A 25,068-nucleotide genomic window follows, 5' to 3' on the forward strand; every position below is an offset into this window, starting at 1 on the left:
CGGCCGATCGGGGGCACTATGTTTAAGGTCCAGCTCCGCGGTCTGAGTCCGCCAGGGTGCACGGTGCGGCAGCTGGAGGCCAACGCCATGTACGTGCGCGGCCTCTGACTCGGAAGTGCAGGGGCCCGTATCTGCAGCTAAAGCTGCCAGTTTCACGCTGATTCACTGCTAGTTCCCTACAGGGCGAGGAATATGTGGCCCTTTCACGTCAGTTTTTCTGTGGGACACGGTCCCAAAAACAGAGAATCAGCCAACTGTTTATCAAATTGATCTGTTTTGATACAATCAGTCCTACTATGCCATCCACCACCTTAAGCGTCTATTGCTTCCACTACCAGAACATAGTAGAGTCATAGAGGTTTACAGCATACAAACAAGCCCTTCGGCCCAACCTGTCCATGCCGCCCAGTTTTTACCACTAAGCTAGTCCCAATTGCCCGCATTTGGCCCATATCCCTCTATACCCATTGAACTGCCTAAATGTGTTTTAAAAGACAAAATTGTACCCGCCTCTACTACTGCCTCTGGCAGCTCGTTCCAGACACTCACCACCCTCTGTGTGAAATAATTGCCCCTCTAGTCTCTTTTGTATTTCTCCCCTCTCACCTTAAACCTATGCCCTCTAGTTTTGGACTCCCCTACCTTTGGGAAATGATGTTGACTATCTACCTTATCTATGCCATTCATTATTTTATAGACCTCTATAAGATCACCCCTAAGCCTCCCACGCTCTAAGGAAAAAAGTCCCAGCCTATCCAGCCTCTCCTTATAACTCAAACCATTAAGTCCCGATAGCATCCTGGTAAATCCTTTCTGCAGTTTCTAGTTTAATATCCTTTCTATAATAGAGTGACCAGAACGGTACACAGTATTCCAAGTGTGGACTTACTAATGTCTTGTACAGCTTCAACGAGACATCCAAACTACTGTATTCAATGTTCTGACCAATGAAATCAAGCGTGCCGAATACCTTCTTCACCACCCTGTCCACCTGTGACTCTACTTTCAAGGAGCGATGAACCTGTACTCCGAGATCTCTTTGTTCTATAACTCTCCCCAACATCATACCATTGACTGAGTAGGTCCTGCCCTGATTTGATCTACCAAAATGCATCCAAATTAAACTCCATCTGCCATTCATCGGCCCAATGGCCCAATTGGTCAAGATCCCGTTGCAATCCTAGATAACCTTCTTCACTATCCACTATGCCACCAATCTTGGTGTCATCTGCAAACTTACTAACCATGCCTCCTACATTCTCATCTAAATCATTAATATAAATAACAAAACAGTGGACCCAGCACCGATCCCTGAGGCACACCACTGGTCACAGGCCTCCAGTTTGAAAAACAAGCCTCTACAACCACCCTTTGACTTCTAGCGTCAAGCCAATTTAGTGATGTAGTTTTAAATTTAACAGACTGCACTTTTTACCAAAATGTAATGGAGCGCTTACCTTGTGGCTAATGATAAATGGCGCAAAAATGAAGGAAAGAATTCCTCATGATTAGTTTAAATTGTTCTTTGCAGTAAATATTGACTGAGTTACACTGAGTTAAACATTCAATACATAGAACATAGAAAATACAGCACAGAACAGGCCCTTCAGCCCACGATGTTGTGCCGAACCTTTGTCCTAGATTAATCATAGATTATCATTGAATTTACAGTGCAGAAGGAGGCCATTCGGCCCTTTGAGTCTGCACCAGCTCTTGGAAAGAGCCCCCTACCCAAACTCAACACCTCCACCCAACACCAAGGGCAATTTTGGACACTAAGGGCAATTTATCATGGCCAATCCACCTAACCTGCACATCTTTGGACTGTGGGAGGAAACCCACGCACCCGGAGGAAACCCACGCAGACACGGGGAGGATGTGCAGACTCCGCACAGACAGTGATCCAAGCCGGAATCGAACCTGGGACCCTGGAGCTGTGAAGCAATTGTGCTATCCACAATGCTACCGTGCTGCCCTTAAGAACAAATAAATCTACACTATATCATTTTACCGTAATCCATGTACCTATCCAATAGCTGCTTGAAGGTCCCTAATGTTTCTGACTCAACTACTTCCACAGGCAGTGCATTCCATGCCCCCACTACTCTCTGGGTAAAGAACCTACCTCTGATATCCCTCCTATATCTTCCACCTTTCACCTTAAATTTATGTCCCCTCGTAATGGTTTGTTCCACCTGGGGAAAAAGTCTCTGACTGTCTACTCTATCTATTCCCCTGATCATCTTATAAACCTCTATCAAGTCGCCCCTCATCCTTCTCCGTTCTAATGAGAAAAGGCCTAGCACCCTCAACCTTTCCTCGTAAGACCTACTCTCCATTCCAGGCAACATCCTGGTAAATCTCCTTTGCACCTTTTCCAAAGCTTCCACATCCTTCCTAAAATGAGGCGACCAGAACTGTACACAGTACTCCAAATGTGGCCTTACCAAAGTTTAGTACAGCTGCATCATCACCTCACGGCTCTTAAATTCAATCCCTCTGTTAATGAACGCGAGCACACCATAGGCCTTCTTCACAGCTCTATCCACTTGAGTGGCAACTTTCAAAGATGTATGAACATAGACCCCAAGATCTCTCTGCTCCTCCACATTGCCAAGAACTCTACCGTTAACCCTGTATTCCGCATTCATATTTGTCCTTCCAAAATGGACAACCTCACACTTTTCAGGGTTAAACTCCATCTGCCACTTCTCAGCCCAGCTCTGCATCCTATCTATGTCTCTTTGCAGCCGACAACAGCCCTCCTCACTATCCACAACTCCACCAATCTTCGTATCGTCTGCAAATTTACTGACCCACCCTTCAACTCCCTCATCCAAGTCATTAATGAAAATCACAAACAGCAGAGGACCCAGAACTGATCCCTGCGGTACGCCACTGGTAACTGGGATCCAGGCTGAATATTTGCCATCCACCACCACTCTGACTTCTATCGGTTAGCCAATTCGTTATCCAACTGGCCAAATTTCCCACTATCCCATGCCTCCTTACTTTCTGCATAAGCCTACCATGGGGAACCTTATCAAATGCCTTACTAAAATCCATGTACACTACATCCACTGCTTTACCTTCATCCACATGCTTGGTCACCTCCTCAAAGAATTCAATAAGACTTGTAAGGCAAGACCTACCCCTCACAAATCCGTGCTGACTATCCCTAATCAAGCAGTGTCTTTCCAGATGCTCAGAAATCCTATCCTTCAGTACCCTTTCCATTACTTTGCCTACCACCGAAGTAAGACTAACTGGCCTGTAATTCCCAGGGTTATCCCTAGTCCCTTTTTTGAACAGGGGCACGACATTCGCCACTCTCCAATCCCCTGGTACCACCCCTGTTGACCGTGAGGACGAAAAGATTATTGCCAACGGCTCTGCAATTTCATCTCTTGCTTCCCATAGAATCCTTGGATATATCCCGTCAGGCCCGGGGGACTTGTCTGTCCTCAAGTTTTTCAAAATGCCCAACACATCTTCCTTCCTGACAAGTATTTCCTCGAGCTTACCAATCTGTTTCACACTGTCCTCTCCAACAATATGGCCCCTCTCATTTGTAAATTCAGGCAGTACATACTGATTGCTTCATTGACACAAACATTGGAGCATTATTTGCTTCTTCAATCTATCTCTATTTTGCAAGTTTACTTGCAAAACTCAAGAAGTTCCTTAAAAGGATAAACAGACTGACTGCCATGTTCCTGCCACACTCTCTCTGACTGTAACTAAACCGACATCTCCCAGAATATGAATTGAGCAGATAACAGAAACTGTAAGCAGATCCACAAGGTTCTGAAAGAAGAAAAATAATGATTGCCACAAACATGAACTCTTCTTTTCCCTCCATGCAGAGATAGACTATTTTCATCTATTCCTCTGCATATTTCCATTTCCAACAATGGTGCTTTCTTATCTGAAACCCTCATATTTGTGAGGAAAAACCTGCTTTGCCACTGTGTTTACTAGCATTGAATCTGAAATTCTTAAAGCCCACAATGTTTGAATGTAACTGTGTTTGAATTTGCACCTCGTCAATACGGCCAAACCTCGGTGACGGGTGTGGGGAGTTGCCTAAAAGTGACGGAAGGGTGAAGAAATAGATGAGGGAAAGTACTGGCTGTTTCTTTTTCTGCAAACACTGAGAAAAATCAGCAAATAGACAATATTACATAATGAGGTTTGGAATGATGTGACAGCTGGTTGCTATTTTCTGCTGGACACGTGTTTACAGACATTGGACAAGGACAGGTTCAGATTTCACTCAATAGCCAAACACGAGAAATAACAACTTGGGGTGAGTGAAGAGAGAGCAGCCACCAACCAAGCAGCCTCACTCTGCAATTTTCAGGAGTGGAGGGCAGTATAAGACGCTGGCGCAAAGCCTCTGCCGTAGCACATTGCAAATGTATTGGAGAAACAACGTAAAACAATGTCCGTATCACAAACCCACCACAACCACTTGGGAATTACCGAGTGCTTATCACTCTTTAACAGACATACCCTTGCACGACAATACACTTTTCATTCCCTTTAGAGAAAACATTTCTTTAATTTCCTTACCTTGAGTATCGCTGATTCCCATGAGGCGTCCCAAACAGTGATACAGCTTTTTAAAAATAAGTAGAACATAATGTAAGTTGAAATAGAGGGAAACAAACACTCCAGCTCTCTTTTCTACTGGAGCTTCATGAACTTCGCTGCTAGTATTCTCCATTTAATGAGTCCACAGGCAAAGGACTGTACTTTGAACCAAGCCGAGGTTAGAAGATCCTTTCTTCTAACGTTTGAATTGCTGAGCTAGTGAAATGCAAATTAATCTTTTCCCCAAAGCAATAAATGATTGTTGAAGACTGACTGCACTGCTTGGAATTTGGAATTCTGATTATTTATTTTTTTTAAATTTAGAGTACCCAATTATTATTATTTTTTCAATTAAGGGGCAATTTAGCGTGGCCAATCCACCTATCCTGCACATCTTTGGGTTGTGGGGGTGAGACCCACGCAGACACTGGGAGAGTGTGCAAACTCCACACGGACAGTGGCCCGGGGCCGGGATCGAACCTGGGCCCTTGGTGCCGTGAGGCAGCAGTGGGAAAGGCATTCTGATTATTGTAGCCTGCCTTAACTAGCTGTTTATATGTTTTAAATCTCTGATCATTCATGACATTGTTTTTAGGATTCACTTCTTGTTCAAAGTGTGCTATGTGTGCACAATGCTGATATTTCTACATTCTGTAGCGCTTTTAAAAAGCATCCTGCCTTATTATCCCTCAATACTTCTCAAACAGCACATTATTTTGACATACAATATCTGTTCTTATGTAGGCAAATATGATTTAGTCATTTTTAACATATGAGAGCCTACAAGTGATTTAAGGGAAAAGTTGTTGCCATCCTTTTATCTATCACAAATGATGAACACGCAGCAAACAATCCATTTAGGTGTCTGTGAAAGACAGTCCTTGAGAGGCAGGTTCTGCCACCAGCACCGCACATGAAGCTGCCAAGTGACGTTGCCATGCCGCTGGGCATCATGCCAGCCCATAGGAGGTGTCACCATTTCCCTCTTTGCCAGATAGTGACTGTCCAGGTACGATAGTCGATGTTTAGGGCCTTACTGTCACATTCCGAAACATCCTTGAAGCAGAGCCTTGTGTTTCCCCACTGGTCATCTGCTCCCGGCCACCTCCCAAGGTCCTTGGTTATGTAACCGTCTTCCATGCTGCAGATTGGCGCAGTCCACCAAAGCTGCCTCAGTTTGATTAGTGACAACACACTTGCCACGTTTGTGATTTTGTGCCAGGATATATCTATCATGCACCACAGACAGTGAAGAACAATACAGCACAGGAACAGGCCCTTCGGCCCTCCAAGCCTGTACCGACCATGATACCAACCTTTGCCAAAACCCTCAGCACTTCCTTCTGCACCCATCCTTCTGCACCCATCCTATCCATGTATTTGTCAAGATGCCTTTTGAACGCCGTTAATGTATCTGTTTCCACAATCTCCCCTGGCAACGCATTCCAGGCACTCACCACCCTCTGCGTAAAAAACCTGCCTCGCACATCTCTAAACTTCGCCATGGACCTTAAACCTATGCTCCCTAAGATAGAAAATAGAAATTAATAAGCTTCATTCCCGGTAGCTGTAAGTCGCCCATGTTTCACGCCACATAGCAAGACGCTGAGATCACAGGCTACATAGATAATTATCAGACAGAAAACGCTGGGAAAACTCAGCAGGTCTGGCAGCATCTATAGAGAGGGATAGAGGCTCTTCTTCTGTGTTCTTAGCAGTGTTATCACTGGACATGCGCAGTGAATGGATTAAAATAACGGGGAAAAAACACTTGATCCAATAAAACTTTTCACCATGAAAAACCGAGGGCACGATCTAACCAAATTCGTTCCAAGTGTGGTAGTGAGGGGGAATCACTGGTTGTTTCCTGAAGGCTGACCTGGCGATGCCATCACCAGTTTCTAATGGGCATCCTCTGGAGGGCCTGGGGCCAGAGGGCCCCTGCGGACTTGGCGATGGCACGTCACCCTGTTGGCTGCTGGGACAGTCATTTGGTTATTGGCAATGATCATGTCAGTCTATAAGGAATGCTGAAAGTCTGCATGTCTCAAAAACCCTCTGCTATGAATGCACTATATACCTTCAACAGTGCACTATATTTCCTTCAACAGTGCACTATATATCCTGCAACAGTACAGTATGTATCCTGCAACAGTGCAGTATGTATCCTTCAACAGTACGGTATATATCCTGCAAAGTGCGGTATATATCCTTCAACAGTACAGTATATATCCTTCAGCAGTGCAGTATGTATCCTTCAACAGTGCTGTATATATCCTGCAGCGGTGCAGTATATATCCTGCAACAGTGCGGTATATATCCTTCAACAGTGCAGTATGTATCTTGCAACAGTGCGTGTTTTTATCCTGCAACAGTGCGGTATATATCGTGCAACAGTGCGGTATATATCGTGCAACAGTGCGGTATATATCCTGCAACAGTGCGGTATATTTCCTGCAACTGTGCGGTATATATCCTGCAACAGTGCGGTATATATCCTGCAACAGTGCGGTATACATCCTGCAACAGTGCGGTATACATCCTGCAACAGTGCGGTATACGTCCTGCAACAGTGCAGTATATATCCTGCAACAGTGCCGTATACATCCTGCAATAGTGCAGTATATATCCTACAACAGTGCGGTATATATCCTGCAACATAGAACAGTACAGCACAGAACAGGCCCTTCGGCCCTCGATGTTGTGCCGAGCATTGTCCGTAACCAAGATCAAGCTATCCCACTCCCTGTCATTCTGGTGTGCTCCATGTGCCTATCCAATAACCGCTTGAAAGATCCCAAAGTGTCTGACTCCACTATCACAGCAGGCAGTCTATTCCACACCCTAACCATTCTCTTGAGTAAAGAACCTACCTCGGACATCCCTCCTATATCTCCCACCCTGAATCTTATAGTTATGCCCCCTTGTAACAGCTACATGCACCCGAGGAAATAGTCTCTGAACGTCCACTCTATCTATCCTCCTCATTATCTTATAAACTTCTATTAACTCGCCTCTCATCCTCCTCCGCTCCAAAGAGAAAAGCCCTACCTCCCTCAACCTTTCCTCACAAGACCTATCCTGCAAACCAGGCAGCATCCTGGTAAATCTCCTTTGCACCCTTTCCAATGCTTCCACATCCTTCCTTTAATGAGGTGACCAGAACTGCACACAATACTCCAAATGTGGTCTCACCAGGGTCATGTATAATTGCAGCATAACCCCGCGGCTCTTAAACTCAAGCCCCCTGTTAATAAACGCTAACAAACTATAAGCCTTCTTCGTGGCTCTATCCACTTGAGTGGCAACCTTCAGAGATCTGTGGACATGATCTCCAAGATCTCTCTGTTCCTTCACATTCCTCCAAACCCTGCCGTTGACCCTGTAATCCGCATTTACATTTTTTCTACCAAAATGAATCACCTTGCACTTATCAGGGTTAAACTCCATCTGGCATTTTTCGGCCCAGCTCTGCATCCTATCAATGTCTCTTTGCAGCCTACAACAGCCCTCCACTACTCCACCAATCTTGGTGTCATCAACAAATTTACTGACCCACCTTTCAGCCCCCGCCTCCAAGTCATTGTTAAAAATCACAAATAGCAGACGACCCAGCACTGATCCCTGTGGTACACCGCTGGTAACAGTGAGGTATACATCCTGCAATAGTGCACTATATATCCTGCAACAGTGCGGTACATATCCTTCAACAGTGCAGTATATATCCTGCATCAGTGCGGTATAAATCCTGCAACAGTGCGGTACATATCCTTCAACAGTGCAGTATATATCCTGCATCAGTGCGGTATAAATCCTGCAACAGTGCATTATATATCCTGCAGCAGTGCGGTATATATCCTTCAACTGTGCAGTATACATCCTGCACCAGTGCAGAATATACCCCGTAACAGTGCGATACATATCCTTAAACAGTGCGGTATATATCCTTCAACAGTGCAGTTATATATCCCGTAACAGTGCAGTTTATATCCTGCAACAGTGCAGTTTATATCCTTCAACAGTGAAGTATATATCCTTCAACAGTGCAGTATATATCCTGCAACAGTGTGGTATATATCCTTCAACAGTGCAGTTATATATCCTTCAACAGTGCGGTACATATCCTTAAACAGTGCAGTATATATCCTGCAACAGTGCAGTTTATATCCTTCAACAGTGCAGTATATATCCTTCAACAGTGCGGTATATGTCCTTCAACAGTGCAGTTATATATCCTTCAACAGTGCGGTACATATCCTTAAACAGTGCAGTATATATCCTGCAACAGTGCAGTTTATATCCTTCAACAGTGCAGTATATATCCTTCAACAGTGTGGTATATATCCTGCAACAGTGCGGTATACATCCTGCAACAGTGTGGTATATATCCTGCAACAGTGCGGTATACATCCTGCAACAGTGTGGTATATATCCTTCAACAATGCAGTATGTATCTTTCAACAATGCAGTATATATCCTGCAGCATTGCAGTATATGTCCTTCAACAGTGCGGTATATGTCCTTCAACAGTGCGGTATATGTCCTTCAACAGTGCGGTATATGTCCTTCAACAGTGCGGTATATGTCCTTCAACAGTGCGGTATATGTCGTTCAACAGTGCGGTAAATACTCTGCAACAGTGCAGTATATATCCTTAAACAGTGCAGTATATATCCTGCAACAGTGCATTATATATCCTGCAGCAGTGCGGTACATATCCTTCAACAGTGCAGTTTATATCCTTCAACAATGCAGTTTATATCCTTCAACAGTGCAGTATATATCTTTCAACAGTGCGGTATATATCCTGCAACAGTGTGGTATATATCCTGCAACAGTGCAGTATATGTCCTTCAACAGTGCAGTATATATCTTTCAACAGTGCGGCATATATCCTGCAACAGTGCAGTCTATATCCTGCAACAGTGCAGTCTATATCCTTCAACAATGCAGTATATATCTTTCAACAGTGCAGTATATATCCTGCAACAGTGCAGTATATATCCTGCAACAGTGCAGTTTATATCCTGCAACAGTGCAGTATATATCCTGCAACAGTGCAGTCTATATCCTGCAACAGTGCAGTCTATATCCTTCAACAATGCAGTATATATCTTTCAACAGTGCAGTATATATCCTGCAACAGTGCAGTATATATCCTGCAACAGTGCAGTATATATCCTGCAACAGTGCAGTCTATATCCTGCAACAGTGCAGTCTATATCCTTCAACAATGCAGTATATATCCTGCAACAGTGCAGTCTATATCCTGCAACAGTGCAGTATATATCTTTCAACAGTGCAGTATATATCCTGCAACAGTGCGGTATATATCCTGCAACAGTGCGGTATATATCCTTCAACAGTGCAGTATATATCTTTCAACAGTGCAGTATATATCCTGCAACAGTGCAGTTTATATCCTTCAACAGTGCAGTCTATATCCTGCAACAGTGCAGTCTATATCCTTCAACAGTGCAGTATATATCTTTCAACAGTGCAGTATATATCCTGCAACAGTGCAGTATATATCCTGCAACAGTGCAGTATATATCTTTCAACAGTGCAGTATATATCCTGCAACAGTGCAGTATATATCCTGCAACAGTGCAGTCTATATCCTGCAACAGTGCAGTCTATATCCTGCAACAGTGCAGTCTATATCCTGCAACAGTGCAGTCTATATCCTTCAACAATGCAGTATATATCTTTCAACAGTGCAGTATATATCCTGCAACAGTGCAGTATATATCTTTCAACAGTGCAGTCTATATCCTTCAACAATGCAGTATATATCTTTCAACAATGCAGTATATATTTTTCAACAGTGCAGTCTATATCCTTCAACAGTGCAGTATATATCCTGCAACAGTGCAGTATATATCCTTCAACAGTGTGGTATATATCCTGCAACAGTGCAGTATATATCTTTCAACAGTGCAGTATATATCCTGCAACAGTGCAGTATATATCTTTCAACAGTGCAGTCTATATCCTTCAACAATGCAGTATATATCTTTCAACAATGCAGTATATATCTTTCAACAGTGCAGTCTATATCCTTCAACAGTGCAGTATATATCCTTCAACAGTGCAGTATATATCCTTCAACAGTGCAGTCTATATCCTTCAACAATGAAGTATATATCTTTCAACAGTGCAGTCTATATCCTTCAACAGTGCAGTATATATCTTTCAACAGTGCAGTATATATCCTGCAACAGTGCAGTATATATCTTTCAACAGTGCAGTATATATCCTGCATCAGTGTGGTATATATCCTTCAACAGTGCAGTCTATATCCTTCAACAATGCAGTATATATCTTTCAACAGTGCAGTCTATATCCTTCAACAGTGCAGTATATATCTTTCAACAGTGCAGTCTATATCCTTCAACAGTGCAGTATATATCCTTCAACAGTGGAGTATATATCCTGCAACAGATCAGTCTATATCCTTCAACAATGCAGTATATATCTTTCAACAGTGCAGTCTATATCCTTCAACAGTGCAGTATATATCCTTCAACAGTGCAGTATATATCCTGCAACAGTGCAGTATATATCCTTCAACAGTGCAGTATATATCCTGCATCAGTGCAGTATATATCCTTCAACAGTGCAGTATATATCCTGCAACAGTGCAGTATATATCCTTCAACAGTGCAGTATATATCCTGCATCAGTGCGGTATATATCCTTCAACAGTGCAGTCTATATCCTTCAACAATGCAGTATATATCTTTCAACAGTGCAGTCTATATCCTGCAACAGTGCAGTTATATATCCTGCAACAGTGCAGTATATATCCTTCAACAGTGCAGTATATATCCTTCAACAGTGCAGTATATATCCTTCAACAGTGCAGTATATATCCTGCAACAGTGCAGTATATATCTTTCAACAGTGCAGTATATATCCTGCATCAGTGTGGTATATATCCTTCAACAGTGCAGTCTATATCCTTCAACAATGCAGTATATATCTTTCAACAGTGCAGTCTATATCCTTCAACAGTGCAGTCTATATCCTTCAACAGTGCAGTATATATCTTTCAACAGTGCAGTCTATATCCTTCAACAGTGCAGTATATATCCTTCAACAGTGGAGTATATATCCTGCAACAGATCAGTCTATATCCTTCAACAATGCAGTATATATCTTTCAACAGTGCAGTCTATATCCTTCAACAGTGCAGTATATATCCTTCAACAGTGCAGTATATATCCTGCAACAGTGCAGTATATATCCTTCAACAGTGCAGTATATATCCTGCATCAGTGCAGTATATATCCTTCAACAGTGCAGTATATATCCTGCAACAGTGCAGTATATATCCTTCAACAGTGCAGTATATATCCTGCATCAGTGCGGTATATATCCTTCAACAGTGCAGTCTATATCCTTCAACAATGCAGTATATATCTTTCAACAGTGCAGTCTATATCCTGCAACAGTGCAGTTATATATCCTGCAACAGTGCAGTATATATCCTGCATCAGTGTGGTATATATCCTTCAACAGTGCAGTATATATCCTTCAACAGTGCAGTATATATCCTGCAACAGTGCAGTCTATATCCTGCAACAGTGCTGTCTATATCCTTCAACAATGCAGTATATATCTTTCAACAGTGTGGTATATATCCTTCAACAGTGCAGTATATATCCTTCAACAGTGCAGTATATATCCTTCAACAGTGCAGTATATATCCTGCAACAGTGTGGTATATATCCTTCAACAATGCAGTATATATCTTTCAACAGTGCAGTATATATCCTACAGCATTGCAGTCTATATCCTTCAACAGTGCAGTATATATCCTGCAACAGTGCAGTCTATATCCTTCAACAGTGCAGTATATATCCTGCAACAGTGCAGTCTATATCCTTCAACAGTGCAGTATATATCCTGCAACAGTGCAGTCTATATCCTTCAACAGTGCAGTATATATCCTGCAACAGTGCAGTATATATCTTTCAACAGTGCAGTATATATCCTGCATCAGTGTGGTATATATCCTTCAACAGTGCAGTATATATCCTGCATCAGTGCAGTATATATCCTTCAACAGTGCAGTATATATCCTGCATCAGTGCAGTCTATATCCTTCAACAGTGCAGTATATATCCTGCAACAGTGCAGTCTATATCCTTCAACAGTGCAGTATATATCCTGCATCAGTGCAGTCTATATCTTTCAACAGTGCAGTCTATATCCTTCAACAGTGCAGTATATATCCTTCAACAGTGCAGTATATATCCTTCAACAGTGCAGTCTATATCCTTCAACAATGCAGTATATATCTTTCAACAGTGCAGTCTATATCCTTCAACAGTGCAGTATATATCTTTCAACAGTGCAGTATATATCCTGCAACAGTGCAGTATATATCTTTCAACAGTGCAGTATATATCCTGCATCAGTGTGGTATATATCCTTCAACAGTGCAGTCTATATCCTTCAACAATGCAGTATATATCTTTCAACAGTGCAGTCTATATCCTTCAACAGTGCAGTATATATCTTTCAACAGTGCAGTCTATATCCTTCAACAGTGCAGTATATATCCTTCAACAGTGCAGTATATATCCTGCAACAGATCAGTCTATATCCTTCAACAATGCAGTATATATCTTTCAACAGTGCAGTCTATATCCTTCAACAGTGCAGTATATATCCTTCAACAGTGCAGTATATATCCTTCAACAGTGCAGTATATATCCTTCAACAGTGCAGTATATATCCTGCAACAGTGCAGTATATATCCTTCAACAGTGCAGTATATATCCTGCATCAGTGCAGTATATATCCTTCAACAGTGCAGTATATATCCTGCAACAGTGCAGTATATATCCTTCAACAGTGCAGTATATATCCTGCATCAGTGCGGTATATATCCTTCAACAGTGCAGTCTATATCCTTCAACAATGCAGTATATATCTTTCAACAGTGCAGTCTATATCCTGCAACAGTGCAGTTATATATCCTGCAACAGTGCAGTATATATCCTTCAACAGTGCAGTATATATCCTGCATCAGTGTGGTATATATCCTTCAACAGTGCAGTATATATCCTTCAACAGTGCAGTATATATCCTGCAACAGTGCAGTCTATATCCTGCAACAGTGCAGTCTATATCCTTCAACAATGCAGTATATATCTTTCAACAGTGTGGTATATATCCTTCAACAGTGCAGTATATATCCTTCAACAGTGCAGTATATATCCTGCAACAGTGTGGTATATATCCTTCAACAATGCAGTATATATCTTTCAACAGTGCAGTATATATCCTACAGCATTGCAGTCTATATCCTTCAACAGTGCAGTATATATCCTGCAACAGTGCAGTCTATATCCTTCAACAGTGCAGTATATATCCTGCAACAGTGCAGCATATATCTTTCAACAGTGCAGTATATATCCTGCATCAGTGTGGTATATATCCTTCAACAGTGCAGTATATATCTTTCAACAGTGCAGTATATATCCTTCAACAGTGCAGTCTATATCCTTCAACAGTGCAGTATATATCCTGCAACAGTGCAGTCTATATCCTTCAACAGTGCAGTATATATCCTGCAACAGTGCAGTATATATCTTTCAACAGTGCAGTATATATCCTGCATCAGTGTGGTATATATCCTTCAACAGTGCAGTATATATCCTGCATCAGTGCAGTATATATCCTTCAACAGTGCAGTATATATCCTGCATCAGTGCAGTCTATATCCTTCAACAGTGCAGTATATATCCTGCAACAGTGCAGTCTATATCCTTCAACAGTGCAGTATATATCCTGCATCAGTGCAGTCTATATCTTTCAACAGTGCAGTCTATATCCTTCAACAGTGCAGTATATATCCTGCATCAGTGCAGTATATATCTTTCAACAGTGCAGTATATATCCTGCAACAGTGCAGTCTATATCCTTCAACAGTGCAGTATATATCCTGCAACAGTGCAGTCTATATCCTTCAACAGTGCAGTATATATCCTGCAACAGTGCAGTATATATCTTTCAACAGTGCAGTCTATATCTTTCAACAGTGCAGTCTATATCCTTCAACAGTGCAGTATATATCCTGCATCAGTGCAGTATATATCCTGCATCAGTGCAGTATATATCCTTCAACAGTGCAGTATATATCCTGCATCAGTGCAGTCTATATCCTTCAACAGTGCAGTCTATATCCTGCAACAGTGCAGTATATATCTTTCAACAGTGCAGTATATATCTTTCAACAGTGCAGTATATATCCTGCATCAGTGTGGTATATATCCTTCAACAGTGCAGTATATATCCTGCAACAGTGCAGTCTATATCCTTCAACAGTGCAGTCTATATCCTGCAACAGTGCAGTCTATATCCTGCAACAGTGCAGTATATATCTTTCAACAGTGCAGTATATATCCTGCATCAGTGCAGTCTATATCCTTCAACAGTGCAGTATATATCCTGCAACAGTGCAGTCTATGTCCTTCAACTGTGCAGTCTATATCCTGCAACAGTGCAGTCTATATCCTTCAACAGTGCAGTATATATCCTGCAACAGTGCAGTCTATATCCTTCAACTGTGCAGTCTATATCCTGCAACAGTGCAGTCTATATCCTTCAACAGTGCAGTCTATATCCTTCAACAGTGCAGTATATATCCTTCAACAGTGCAGTATATATCCTTCAACAGTGCAGTATATATCCTTCAACAGTGCAGTATATATCCTTCAACAGTGCAGTATATATCCTGCAACAGTGCAGTATATATCTTTCAACAGTGCAGTCTATATCCTTCAACAGTGCAGTATATATCCTGCAACAGTGCAGTATATATCTTTCAACAGTGCAGTATATATCTTTCAACAGTGCAGTATATATCCTGCATCAGTGCAGTCTATATCCTTTAACAGTGCAGTATATATCCTGCAACAGTGCAGTATATATCTTTCAACAGTGCAGTATATATCCTGCATCAGTGTGGTATATATCCTTCAACAGTGCAGTATATATCCTTCAACAGTGCAGTATATATCCTTCAACAGTGCAGTATATATCCTGCATCAGTGTGGTATATATCCTTCAACAGTGCAGTATATATCCTTCAACAGTGCAGTATATATCCTGCAACAGTGCAGTCTATATCCTTCAACAATGCAGTATATATCTTTCAACAGTGTGGTATATATCCTTCAACAGTGCAGTATATATCCTTCAACAGTGCAGTATATATCCTTCAACAGTGCAGTATATATCCTGCAACAGTGTGGTATATATCCTTCAACAGTGCAGTATATATCTTTCAACAGTGCAGTATATATCCTACAGCATTGCAGTATATGTCCTTCAACAGTGCGGTATATGTCCTTCAACAGTGCGGTATATATCCTGCAAGAGTGCGGTATATATCCTGCAAGAGTGCGGTATATATATTTCAACAGTGCGGTATATATCCTGCAACAGAGATGTCTTTGCAGAACCAACTTGTTCAATAAGTTCACCTGATATTATTTCATGATTTTCTATTTCACAGCTTTTGTCAAGACAGTTGTTGCAGGCTCGTGGCTTTCCTAAAGGACCGTGGAGATCTGTTAGCACAATGTTTAAGGTAGTATATCGTATACAGTTCTTGTAACTTTGCATCTCGTTTTTAATTTGGTGCGGATATCAGCTCTGCAAAGCCATTTTTAATGATATATTTGTTGATGAGAATTATGTGTCGCTGGGATGGAATTTCCCTTGAGATGATGGTGGTGTGCTGCCTTGCGTTGCTGTTGTCCGTGTGGTGTGGGTGCCCCCGCAATACAGTTGGGAAGAGTTCCAGAATGAACAAACAATGAACAATCGACTGGACAGGCAGTGCCTTTGTTATGCCGGTGCCAAGGTCGATGCAAGATGCTCCGGCCAGTTTCATTTTGAATTTTTTTCCCAGTGATTTGATACAACAGATTACAATTGACTGGCTTGGCAGGTCACCTCAGAGTGCAGTTAAAAGTCAACCACATTGCTGTGTGTCTGGAATGACCTGGTGGCCACTGCCGGTCAGGGTGGCAGATTGTCTCTGCTAAAGGACATGAGTGAATCAGTTGGGTTTTACAACAATCCGGTAATTTCAAGACCATCATTTCTGACACCAGCTTTTTATTAATTGGCTGAATTGCTTGGATTAGAGCACCTGTCTCTGGAGCATTTGTCTGACTCTCTACATAATCCCTCCCTCCCCGATTCATAAATCTCCCTGGATCCACCATCCCCATACGCTCCATCAGCGCTCCCACCTCCTCCTCCATCCTCAACTTTCCCATCGACTTGGGGCTCGACCGATCCACCTTTGACTCCATTATACAGTTAAAATCTCCGCCTTTAATCATTTGGTGTCCTCTGCCTGGATGGGGCCATTATTGCATTCAGCAGGCGGCTGATGTTCGCTGTTCGTTGTCTGCCCTGAACAAACCCGGGCTGACCTTCTGCAATCACTTCTGGCAGGCATCTCTCGAGTCGCCTTGCCAGAGCTTTCACTCAGACTTTTGCATCAATATTTAAGAGAGGTAGGGCCCCCTTCGACAGTGAGTCGTTGAACATTTCCTGAAAGTGCGGGACCAGCGCCGCTGTGAATTTTTTATAAATGTCTGCCGGGAACCCATATTGTCCTGGTGCTTTCCCTGACTGCATGGAGTTGACGCACTCCACAGTTTCGCCCTGCCCAAGCGGTGCTTCCAGCACCAATTTCCTGTCGCCCTCCACCACCTGTATGCTCAGTCTGCCAAGGGACTGTTGCATCCCTGAGTCCCTCGACAGGTGTATAGCCCTCGGAGGTGTATAGCCCTTGGTAAGAGTTTGTAACGGCCTTATTGACCACGGCTTGCACCCTGCTGTGCTGTCCCTAACTGGAGCTAACTCTTTCACAACCCCCTGTTTTCTCAACTGGTGTGCCAGCATGCGGCTGCCCTTGTCTCCATGTTTGTAAAAGGTCCCTGATGAAACTGGTGGACTACCTTCCATGTGGAGAGCAGGCCAAATTCCAGTTACAGCTTTTTCCTTTCTGCCGGCAGTTCCACGTTGGGGGCCAGAGAGTGCTGCTGATCCACCTCCAATATGGAATCGATCAGCCTCTGCTTGGGTTCCACTTCCTTCTGTCCCTAAGGGCTATAATTTCGCCCTTGAACAGTGCCTTCAGTGCCTCCCAGAAGGTGGAGTGTGAGACCTCCTTGTTTTGGTTGCAGGACACATCATCGTTGAAAGTTTGGATATTTTAATACCGATTTCCCTATTGGCGAGTAGAGCTGCATCTAGCCTCCATGGGGGGGATGTTGAGCCCGTCCCTTCTCCAACCTCACATACATGTAGTGTGCGTGGTCAGAGATTACAATCACGGAGTATTTCGCCTTTGTTAACCCTGGAAGCACCCTATACCCTACCACAAAAAATTCTACCCACGAATAGCCCCTGTGCATGTGGGAGAAGAAGGAGAGTTTTTTTCTCTTTTTCTCTGGGGTGGTGAAACCTCCACGGGCCTACTCCCCCGCGCCCCCTCTCTCCCCCCTCCCATCTGTTCCATAAAGGCATGCAATTCTCATGCCATACCTGACACGTTACATGTCCTGGGTCAGTGTCATGGTTAAAGTCGCTTCTGTGATTTTGGTCATAGTTTTCTTGATGAACCCCCCTCCCACCCTGTGGGCCTTTGTGGGCCCAGCACGATCTGATTGGGCTTATCCTCACTCTTGGACCATTCAAATGCCTGTCAATTGCTTCCTCCTTTTCGCCATTTCCATATGTTGTGTCCCCCTCCCGTCCGCTCCCTTCTGTTTTTCCCCCTGTACCCCCTTACACTTGTGCTTCGCCCCCCTTATTTTGCCCTTTGTTTCCCCCAATTTCTGTCTTTCCCCTTCCTTCTGCCAGGCGTGCCCTCCCTCCCTTCCGGGGGGCGGCCTTTTCCTTCACTGTGCTCCCAGACACCAGCTTAATGGACAGTGGAATGGAAGCCCCAAGCTCTTGCAGAACCTTTCACCATCCAGTATTTGCAGTTTTTCAGTCGAGATAAGCAGCCTCCTTCCAGCAGCCACGAGGCGGCGGCAGCCACATGTCACTATCAGGACTGCATCTCATTTTTCTTTATTCCGTGCTGAGAATTACAATGAAAGGTCATTGACCTGGAACGTTAACTCAGTTTTTCTTTCCACGGATGCTGACAGACCTACTGAGTACTGCCAGCCTTGTTTGTTTTTATACAAGTCATTATGCCACCCAGTATTAAGAAGACAGGATGTTGACTCTTTTTCCCTCCACAAACAGGCTGCTGATTTGCAGATTGAGCTTTCCAAACACCCGAAGGAGAAGCCCGACAGCAGCAAACTGGTCTTTGGAAAGTCATTTTCAGACCACATGTTGACGATAGAATGGAGCGCAGAAAAAGGGTGGGACCGGCCCCATATCAAACCCCTCCAGAACCTTTCACTTCACCCAGCGTCTTCAGTTCTGCACTATTCTATCGAGGTAAGCAATCTCCTTACAGTAACCATGAGATGATAGAGATAAACTTCAGGACAGTGAAGGGCTCTGACATGAAAAATGTTTCAAAGTGACTGACCAAAAATGCTGCCCTATTTCTCTGTTCATTTCTCCCATAAATTTTCCATTCCTTTCTTTGCTTTGGAACCTTTTGGTTCGTTTTCCATTTCTTATCACAAGTAGGCTTACATTAACACTGCAGTCAATGTCTGGCAAACCCAGAGGGCCAGGAAGGCCCTCATACTCGCCTGCTTCACCTAGGATGTGACCTGGTCCATCATCGCATCCTTGCCTACGCACCACCCCATTTACCACCCTTCCAGGGTATGTGTCATGTCACTCCAGGATGCTGGGACTGTGCCGGCACTCTCAGTGGGTCACAGTAACTCACAGTGAGCTGGGCGCTGGTGCTCCTCAATCTATGCCACAGTCTGACCCCTGCCTGTCTGCTGAGGGCTCGCTCACAACCATCACCTGCACCCGGTGATGCATTGCGCATGAAAGTGACAAAAGTTTCCTACTGGTTGTGCACAAGTGTGTTTATTGTTCAGTGCAGGTCCCCGCTCTCTCGATGGTTGGGGTGGAGGGAGGGCTGAAGGGGGAGGGGGGGTGGAGAAAGGGTTGGGGGTCGCCCTGGGGGATTGGGGAGTTGGGTGGATGTTCCCTTGGGGGGTGGGGGGGGGGAGGTTGGTGTCTACTCACTCGTACTGCCTGGTGTAGGTCGTTGACCATCTTCGGCCACTGGAGGCCAGTCCTCCTGCCTCCTGGTCACACTGCCCGAGCTAATTGCTGACACCACCTCGTCCCAGGCAGCACTGGCTGCCTCATGGCTCACCCTCCGGGACCCCCGGGGGAACTGGACATCCCCCTGGCCTCCACCTCGTCCAGGAGCCTCCCCAGGTCAGCATTCCCGAATCTTGGGGCCGGTCTCCTAGGCCCCATTTTTTTTTTAAATAAACATTTTATTGAGATATTTTTGGTACAGTGACAACAACAAAAGAAACAATATACCTGAAACCATAAACATAGTGCAAAAGCCATTTATCCCTCGTACAGGTCCCACCCTTATTGACCCCCTACTCTAATCTAAACTACTCCCCTCCCCACCCACCCCTGTCTGCTGACGATTAATTTCCCACAAAGAAGTCGACGAACGGTTGCCACCTCCGGGTGAATCCGAACACTGACGCTCTCAAGGCGAACTTGATTTTCTCCAAACAGAGAAAGCTAGCCATGTCCGATAGCCAGGGCCGGGATTCTCCCCTACCCGGCAGGGCGGGGGGTCCCGGTGGGATGGAGTGGCGGGAACCACTCCGGCGCGGGCCCCCCCATAGGTGCGGATTTCTCCGCACCTTTAGGAGCCAAGCCCTCACCTTGAGGGGCTAGGCCTGCGCCGGAGTGGTTGGCGCGCTGCCGGCCGGCGGGAAAGGCCTTTGGTGCCAGGCCAGCCGTGGCCGAAAGGTCTTCGCCGGCTGGCGGAAGTCCACACATGCGCGGGAGCATCAGCGGCTGCTGACGTAACTCCCGCGCATGCGTCTCTTCCTCGTCGGCCATGGTGAAGGCTGTGGCCGAGGCGGAGGGAAAAGAGTGCCCCCACGGCACAGGCCCGCCCGCGGATCGGTGGGCCCGATCGCGGGCCAGGCCACCGTGGGGGCACCCTCCTGGGGCCAGATCGCCCCACGGCCCCCCCCAGGACCCTGGAGCCTGCCCGCGCCGCCTGGTCCCGCTGGTAAGAGAGGTGGTTTGATTCTCGCCGGCGGGACTGGCATTCCAGCAGCGGGACTTCGGCCCATCGCGGGCCGGAGAATCACTGGGGGGGGGGGGGGCTCGCCGACCGGCACGGCGCGATTCCCGCCCCCGCCGAATATCAGGTGCCGGAGAATTCGGCAACCGGCAGGGGCAGGATTCATGCCAGGCCCCGGCGATTCTCCGACCTGGCGGGGGGCTCGAAGAATCCCGCCCCTGGTCTATGACTTCGGGGCTTTGAGTCCCTCCATGCTAATGTATCAGAGTAGGGGACCCTTTCTCTGTCAACATCTGCCTCTTTCTCCTCCTGGATTCCCGGGTCTTCTGACACCCCGAAAATCGCCACCTCTGGACTCAGCGCCACCCTTTAACACCGTGGACATGACATCCGCAAACCCCTGCCAATATCCCCTAAGCTTTGGACATGTCCAAAACATGTGGACATGGTTCGTCTGCTCATCCGGGCCACTGTCATGTGAGTCCGGTGAACAACCTTAAATTGTATCAGGCTGAGCCTGGCACATGTTGCGGACGCGTTGACTACTCAACGCGTCTGTCCATACACCATCCTCTATCTCACCTCCCAGCTCCTCCTCCCACTTTCGCTTCAGCTCCTCGGTCTGCGTCTCCTCCGACCCCATAAACTCCTTATAAATGTCCGAGACGCTCCCTTCTCCTATCCACCCTCTGGAAACTACCCTGTTAGCGGTAGGAGTGGGAAGGTTGACACCTGTTTACGAAGGAAGTTTCGCACCTGCAGATACCTGAATTTGTTTCCCCTCGCCGACCCAAACGTTTCCTCATACTCGGAAAGCTCCCCTCTATGAACATATCCCCCATCATCTCAATCCCCGCTCTCCGCCATAACCGGAACCTCCCGTCCATACTCTCCAGGGCAAACCGGTGATTATCAGAGATTGGGGCCCAGACCGATGCTCCCAGTGCTCCACATGCCGCCTCCACTGGCCCCAAACTCTCAGGGCCGCCACTACCACTGGACTGGTGGAGTACCGTGCTGGCGGGAACGGCAGGGGTGCAGTTAGCAACGCCCTCAAACTGGTGCCCTTACATGAAGCCGCCTCCATAAGCACCCATGCCGACCCCTCCCCCACCACCCACTTCCTAATCATGGCTATATTCGCCGTCCAGTAATAGTTACTAAAATTTGGCAGCGCCAGCCCGCCCTCTCCCCGACTCCCCTCAAGCATTACCTTCCTTACTCGCAGAGTCTTGTCCGCCCAGACGAAGCCTGTGATCAATCTGTTGACCTGCTTAAAAAAGGACCGCGGAATAAAGATGGGAAGACACTGAAATACAAATAGGAATCTTGGGAGGACCGTCATCTTCACCGTTTGCACCCTCCCAGCCAGAGACAACGGGAGAGCGTCCCATCTCCGAAAATCATCCTTCATTTGGTCCACTAGTCGGGCCAGATTCAATTCATGCAGCTGGTCCCATTCCCACGCCACTTGGATGCCTAGGTACCTAAAGCTTCCCTTTACTAACCTAAACGGCAGCTCTCCCAGTCGCCTCTCCTGTCCCCTCACCTGGACCACAAACATCTCACTCTTTCCCATATTAAGCTTATACGCCGAAAACCTGGGCGCCATTGTTGCAAGCTGGCTGGGGTTGGCTGAGCAAGGGCAGCTTAGTCTTGCCCTTGTTATCGGGGGGCTGGTGAATGCGGTCCTGGCGAATCAGCTGGTGAGCCGTCATTTGGGGACCAATTAATGTTGAATAGTGTTGCCGGCCTCGCTGGGCCGGGTGCTGGGAAACTCACAGGGATTCCCGCTTGCTAGCATATGTAGATTGTTTCCGGAGAATCGCACCCTTAGAAATGTTTTCATTGAAGTGCGCCCTATATTTGTGCTGTTGGGTGTTAACGTTTGAAGATGTTGGTGAATTGCGGTACAATTTGATGTTAATTTTTTTATTTCTCTGTCCAAAAGCTGTTTGAAGGAATGAAGGCTTTCCGAGGTGTAGGCAACAAGATTCGCATGTTCCGACCTGATTTAAATATGGAACGGATGCGTCGATCAGCTCTCCGAGCGTGTCTGCCAGTACGTAGGATATTTGGAAAAATTCTACACTGACTGCATAAAGAATGAAAAAGAAAGATGTGCATTGATATGGGCACTTGTATCTCACAAGAACATATCAAAGTTCTCAGATACAATGCAGTATTGAAATGCCGTGAGTGAAATGTTGCCAAATATGGCTCCATTTTGCAGCATCCAGGTTCCACTCCAGGACTCGCACAGTCTAATACAGCACTGAGGGAGTGCTACATTGTCACAAAGGTTACCATTCAAGTGCAATATTGAACTAAGCCTCCCCTTTTGTTTGGAGATCAAGCCCATGGGGACAAAGAAAAATTTCCATTTACACCAAAAGTAATTTATTTTAATTCTCATCCCAGAAAAGCCTCCGAGCATGGCGTTCCCATATCCAGCAGCAGCCGTGCTTCTGGCCTATCTTCCTCCAATTGCAGATGTGCAATTATCTACAGTGTTGTACAAGATGTTCCAAATGATCTTCTGTGTGCATGATGCCCTTTAGATTGTGGGGGTTCTGTACTAGCAGAGTTTCTGAAGAATGCTAACTGCTTTGTCTATACTTTTAGGACTTTGACAAAGAAGAGCTGATGGAGTGCATTCGGAAGCTAATCGAAGTTGACAGAGAATGGGTCCCCTATTCTGATACAGCAAGTCTGTACATCCGACCCACTTTCATTGGAACGGAGGTATAAGATCCTTGTTTCCCAGAATAGATACTGAAATTTGTCCAGATTATTGTTATGTAGGCTTGTTGTAACAGATTCACATGTCAGTGTTGTGTTTAATGATGCACTGAAGGATAAATCTGTACAGAAACAAGTATATCGTTGTTTGGGTACCAATGTCACATGATCTACATCCAGGGAGCTAGAATCACCGAAATTTCAATACAAACAGGTGATTTGATCTGCTGGCTTCACAATAGTGGACCACCTTAATCCCATTTCTCTCTTCACTGTACACTGCATCATTTATACTTCATTTCTTCCCATCTTTAAAGGATTCTTTAAAAGTGATCTTTTTGAGCAGCCAGTCCGTGATTTGCCCCACTCTCGCTCTCTGTGTGAAGCACCGAGGGGCACTTGATACAGTAAAATGTACTTTACAAATCCAAACTATTACTTGCCCTGTTCCCTCTTAATTGTTTTTATTGATTCAGCTTCATAGCTGGTTGTGGTAATATATTCCTTTGTGTGAAAATTATTTCCTCTACCTTATCCTTTGTGCTTTTAGTACTAGCCCCAATTTGTATTTCCATGTGCCTGAGTTGCTCACCAGTGCTACATTTAATCACAACCCCCTGGGCTGGTACGTGGGCAATTGCAGCCCCACTTGACCCAGAGTCGCAACACAATTGAAATTAACAAATGATTCTTGGAAAATACCCAAACTCTTTGGCTCTTAGCTGCCCAATAACTACAGTCACCAGGTTTGTAAATTTAAACACCATTTTTATTGTACACCCACTCAAGACAGACAAACACAGAGGGGAAAGAGTGGTGTAAAATACTGCTGAAAGTAAAAGAACATTGTCTTTGTTTGAGAGGGACATCTTCCAGTACATCTTTCTTCAACCTAGACCTTCAGTTGGAGGTTTTCATTTCCAGTCTGGAATGGTGTTCCCTGTACGTTCATCCAGGTCTCACAAATGTCTCTGCAGCTTTCAGAAAACAGCAGCTGGGTAGTATTTCTGGAGAGAGAGACACTCACAGCTGCTCCTCTCAGAATCCAAGATCTGACTCCCTCCCAGGTGCCAAAAAGCCTGAGTTTTTCTGTTCAGAAGCTAAACCTCCATCGCACATTGTACCATTTTGCAACTTTTGAGTTCCTCGCTTCCTTTGCTTGACTTAAAGGTAAATATCCATTAAACATCCACGGATCAAAAAAGGTAACTACAAAGTAAAAGAAATGGGAAATAGGGAATCCACGGAGAGGGCATTTACACAAATACTTTATCAAATTATTTCAACCTTCTCTGCTACACAAATAGTTAACTCAAATTTGAAGTCCATGCCATAATTCTCATCCCTGATATTGTGCTCATGCATCTGGTACACAAAGTGTTTTGCTATCCATTTGCAGGGAGAGGTTACAGCAAGCTTTTCTCATTAAACATTTGACAAGAAGCTGCAGTGAGTGGAACACACTTTCACATGAC

At 44.9% G+C, this 25,068-nt stretch overlaps 2 protein-coding genes across 3 annotated transcripts in view; one reads left to right on the forward strand and one right to left on the reverse strand.

The window, feature by feature from the left end:
• sacs2 (sacsin molecular chaperone 2) overlaps positions 1-4,719 on the reverse strand; it is a 126,715-nt gene extending 121,996 nt beyond the window's left edge. For both annotated transcript variants that reach the window (XM_072492504.1, XM_072492501.1), the window contains exon 1: positions 4,576-4,719. The gene's annotated coding sequence lies outside the window, so the exon portion shown is untranslated. The remainder of the gene's footprint in view (positions 1-4,575) is intronic.
• Positions 1-25,068, forward strand: part of bcat2 (branched chain amino-acid transaminase 2, mitochondrial) — a 67,238-nt gene that overhangs the window by 11,420 nt on the left and 30,750 nt on the right. Inside the window, exons 2-5 of the mRNA XM_072492506.1 lie at positions 16,130-16,204; positions 18,892-19,092; positions 22,803-22,913; positions 23,477-23,596. Coding sequence (XP_072348607.1) covers positions 16,130-16,204; positions 18,892-19,092; positions 22,803-22,913; positions 23,477-23,596 — 507 coding nt within the window. The remainder of the gene's footprint in view (positions 1-16,129; positions 16,205-18,891; positions 19,093-22,802; positions 22,914-23,476; positions 23,597-25,068) is intronic.

The sequence above is a fragment of the Scyliorhinus torazame genome, chromosome 29 (genome assembly GCF_047496885.1).
Source record: "Scyliorhinus torazame isolate Kashiwa2021f chromosome 29, sScyTor2.1, whole genome shotgun sequence".
NCBI classification, from domain to species: domain Eukaryota; kingdom Metazoa; phylum Chordata; class Chondrichthyes; order Carcharhiniformes; family Scyliorhinidae; genus Scyliorhinus; species Scyliorhinus torazame.